The sequence below is a fragment of the Pyrus communis genome, chromosome 1 (assembly GCF_963583255.1).
Source record: "Pyrus communis chromosome 1, drPyrComm1.1, whole genome shotgun sequence".
Lineage (NCBI taxonomy): Eukaryota > Viridiplantae > Streptophyta > Magnoliopsida > Rosales > Rosaceae > Pyrus > Pyrus communis.
Genome location: NC_084803.1, coordinates 22,832,447 through 22,836,697, shown reverse-complemented (window position 1 = coordinate 22,836,697; position 4,251 = coordinate 22,832,447). Strand labels below are relative to the sequence as shown.

Below are 4,251 nucleotides of genomic sequence, written 5' to 3'. Positions count from 1 at the left end.
ATGGCTGAATTTTTTGAAGTACTACTTTAGCACAGTTGCTGAATAATACATGTATGTATTTTTTTGGATACTATAACTGTTTTGTTTTAATAACTATACCTAAAATTTAAAAATTAGACATGTTAGGTAGGTCATTATATGAAAATGATGACGTAAACAAATGTTTTTCACTCTGGTACCAAGCTAACTTTTTTTAAACAAGCAAATTTAAGGTCTAATTTGGCTTAAAATGATATTGTAATTAAACTCTGTTACAAATGATAAAAGTGAGAACATAAGTAATACGGCGTGACTTTAAATTTCGTCAGCTCTCTAATTTAATATTAATTTAACAAATACATTGCTTGCCACAAAAAAAAAAAAAAAAAAAAAAACCATGAGTAACACACCATAAAATAGAAACTAAAGTTTAACTTCTTTGTTTCTTCTTTCGTTCTTTACTTTTCTAAATACTTTAATATTTTATTCAGAATCACATCCTGATTTTTACAGCTCCAAAATTCCAAATCAAAGCAAGCAGCGAGAGAGCGAAGCGTACATAGCTTAGCAAGAGCAGATGAGTGTGGGCAAGCAAAAGCAGTTCCAATTCCAATCGCAATCGCAGTCGCCGTCGTCGTCTCCTCCGATGTTGAGCTCTTTACAAGGATCTCTCCTAACTCTCGCCATCCTCACCTTGCTCTCCTTCACCTACTTCTCCCTCCATTCTCTCCATCCCTCCTCCCCCTCGCCCGCCACCGCCACCACTTACATTTCCTCCTCCTCATCCGCCGCCGACGATGGGCAGTTCTCCGACATCTACCACTCGCCGGAGGTGTTCCGGTTGAATTTCGCCGAGATGGAAGCCAAATTCAAGGTGTACATATACCCGGACGGCGATCCGAACACGTTTTACCAGACGCCGAGGAAGCTCACTGGTAAGTACGCCAGCGAGGGCTATTTCTTTCAGAATATCAGAGAGAGTCACTTCCGAACCGACGATCCGGATCAGGCTCACCTCTTCTTCATCCCAATCTCCTGCCACAAGATGCGAGGCAAGGTATTGTTTCACTCTATGATCCGGATTCACTTTGTTTTTTGTTTGGGACTGTTTGGTTGCTGAGAAAATTGGGGGGAAAGTAGAGCTGCTATAGATCGTGATTTTCCTTGTTGCTGTGGATCTGAGAAATCTGATAGTTTCATTGTTTGGCATGCTTTTGGATAGGTTATAAGTTTTACAGTACTAAAAGGGGCATATTACTATAGCCATTGCAACTCGGGATGTTGTGATTTGGCTTTCGGTTCTAGTTGTGATTCGTGTTTGGCAGGGGAAGTGAAACTTTAGATTGTGCTTTGTAGTCAACATGCCTTTATTTGTAGCTGATTTGCATTTGTTTCATCTGGTTTTATTGGTTTGGGTAGATTCTATCTTTAATTCATTCAAGTATTTGGTTGTTTCGGGTTATGTACTAAGACATGCAAAATGTATCTGCAAATGCGAAATTATTTGAAGAGTTGCGTTATTTCTGAATCTGTTTGTTTCATCTCGAATAGGCATGGTAATTCCTAATTGCAGCATTCAGGAGATAGATACTAATAAATGGTTACTGAAGATTTTTCCTTTGTCTGTTTATAATGATTATGCAGGGTACATCTTATGACAACATGACGATAATCGTTCGGGACTATGTGGAGAGCTTGATATCCAAGTATCCTTACTGGAACAGAACCTTGGGCGCGGACCACTTCTTTGTCACGTGTCACGATGTTGGGGTGAGGGCAACTGAAGGACTTCCACTTCTTGTGAAAAACTCGATTCGAGTTGTGTGCTCCCCTAGCTATGATGTTGGTTTCATTCCGCACAAAGATGTAGCCCTTCCTCAAGTGCTCCAGCCATTTGCTCTTCCAGCCGGAGGAAACGATGTGGAGAACAGGTAATATAGAAGGACATGCATTTATTTTATATATATATATGCTCTGTTATGCGCTTATTGACTTACACAAGCACTATGTCATTACTTCTTTTTGGATTAATTTCCATACTCATGGCTGTAGACCTATCGTATGATATGTTTCATAAGTTAACTCATGTCCAGATGGGAGGGTGTTATAACTTTGTTGCCACTAGATTGAGCCTAAAACACAAGTTCATTAATTAATAGGAGGCATGCTTTGCAGGACAACCCTCGGTTTTTGGGCCGGTCATCGAAATTCCAAAATTAGAGTTATACTGGCACGTGTATGGGAGAACGACACAGAGCTTTACATATTGAACAACAGAATAAATAGGGCAGAGGGGAATTTGTTATACCAAAAGAAGTTTTATGAAACAAAATTCTGCATATGCCCAGGTGGCTCCCAGGTCAACAGCGCTCGTCCAACTGACTCAATCCATTACGGATGTATTCCTGGTAATAATTCAAATCTTCTTGTTTCTTCAAAATTGCAGTGAGAGTTATTCGATGGTATTATCATCTATTCTTCGCTTGAATTGGAAATGCTGATGGTCAAACCATATAACCATAATATTTAAGAAAAAAGAGAGAAATTTAGAGCCGTAATATAAGCAAACAGACACCTTTATCCATGCTAAGGGGATCAGAAAGATTGCCTTCACGTAAGGAGTTTGTTTATCATTTTGCAGCGTTTCTTCTTCAAAATCTTTTTTATTATGAACAAAGAATTCAGGCTAAATCAGTCTCTCTCTACATCTTCTCCTTTTTGTGCCTATAACTTTCTAATTGTTTTCATTTTTATTCAATGGATGCATTCCTCAAGTCCATGTTCACCGTGCCACTTTAAATGACTGATGTTGTACATATGGACAGAAGCTTGAGGCAATAGTGATTAGCTTTTTAAAATATTAAATTGCAATTCCCTATCTTAATGTATCCATTTTCTTTTAGCTTGAATGTAAGGTATACTATTAAAAGTCCTCTTAATCGTTTGTCAACTGTTTGGTTTGATTTCTTGCAGTGATATTATCAAATTACTATGACCTGCCATTCAATGACATTCTCGATTGGCGCAAATTTGCTGTCGTCCTTAGGGAGAAGGATGTGTATCAACTCAAACAAATTCTTAAGGACATACCCTATTCAGAGTTTCTTACGCTTCACAAAAACTTGGTTAAGGTATATGCTTTCGCACACTTCATTTTATGTGATAAATGTATTTCCATTGATGTCTTGTATGTGTGTGTTGGGAACACTTGTTTTTAATCGTAGGTAACTAAGAATTTCTTTTCATGTCGTGATTTTTCTATCAGGTCCAGCAGCACTTCCAGTGGAATTCACCGCCTGTGAAATATGATGCATTTCACATGGTCATGTACGATCTCTGGTTGCGCCACCATGTGATCAAATACTGATTTTGCCGGTTAACTTTTTGTACACTTTCTGGCCAGCAAATCAAAGGTCTGTAAATCATCAGATACAGTAGTCTCATTCTTCCTCCATGATCTTTGAGGAAGGAATTAAAGGTACAGGTAACCGAAAGATCTTACTATTTGTTCGTTCTTTATATGGGGAGTATTCCCACTTTTGTACCCATCATCATTGTTACGTTCTGTAGGAGTATTATTCTTTGCTATTGGACTAGTATTTAGTATTTACCACTATTTGCCGCATGAATTGCAGTCGTAATTAGGGTCGGATAAGTTGCATTTCTTGTTACATTTTTCATGACTTGACCAAATGCATCATCTTTGACATGATAGTGTTACTGAACAAGAAATTTGACTACTAGAACTAGAAAGATGGCCTGCAAGGTGAATTAAAACACGTTTATTGAGATCCTGGTCTTCTTTCGTTTCCATTTATTTTTGTTTGGTCACGTTTGAGCCGATGCTTATTTCTCGAACCTAAAACCCGATATTGGAACCGTCTTGTCGCTGTACGTTAATCATACAACTCCTAAATAAAAAGGTCCATGAAGTGAAATGCGTAGCGTGCAGCTCGTCTACAATGGTGTTCATTGCCTCTTTTGTCTCAAGCACTTCATGCTTGGCCTCTCGAGACGTCTGCTCAACCTGCGATCAAGCGTTAGCTGGTTGTGTTTGTGATAAGAAATGGAAAATGATTTTTCGGCTCCCCTTTCTTCTTTCTCACATTCCGTACCTTTTTTAGACTTTGGATTGAATAAATTAAAGGAGAATTTGACGGACAGAAACAAGCAGTGAGTGCAAAAGAAACTTCCGAGGTCCGACCATATGAAGAAAAAGGGATACGGGTGATAAGTTGAGTGTAAACAATATAAACTTTTTGTCTAATTTGA

The 4,251-nt window shown here is 38.4% G+C and overlaps 1 protein-coding gene across 1 annotated transcript; it reads left to right on the top strand.

The window, feature by feature from the left end:
• Positions 1-498: 498 nt before the first annotated feature.
• On the top strand, positions 499-3,634 carry LOC137747536 (probable glycosyltransferase At5g03795). Its single transcript, XM_068487668.1, has 5 exons — positions 499-1,036; positions 1,624-1,910; positions 2,155-2,387; positions 2,953-3,110; positions 3,245-3,634. The coding sequence occupies exons 1-5, from the start codon at positions 557-559 to the stop codon at positions 3,344-3,346; spliced, it is 1,260 nt and encodes a 419-aa protein (XP_068343769.1). The 5' UTR covers positions 499-556; the 3' UTR covers positions 3,347-3,634.
• The last annotated feature ends 617 nt before the right edge of the window (positions 3,635-4,251 follow it).

Bases quoted from the DNA above. Each gene is read 5' to 3' on its own strand.
- LOC137747536 (XM_068487668.1), top strand. From the start codon at position 557: ATGAGTGTGGGCAAGCAAAAGCAGTTCCAATTCCAATCGCAATCGCAG. The intron at 1,911-2,154 runs GTAATATAGAAG...CATGCTTTGCAG, and splicing joins GGAAACGATGTGGAGAACAG to GACAACCCTCGGTTTTTGGG. The intron at 2,388-2,952 runs GTAATAATTCAA...GATTTCTTGCAG, and splicing joins CCATTACGGATGTATTCCTG to TGATATTATCAAATTACTAT.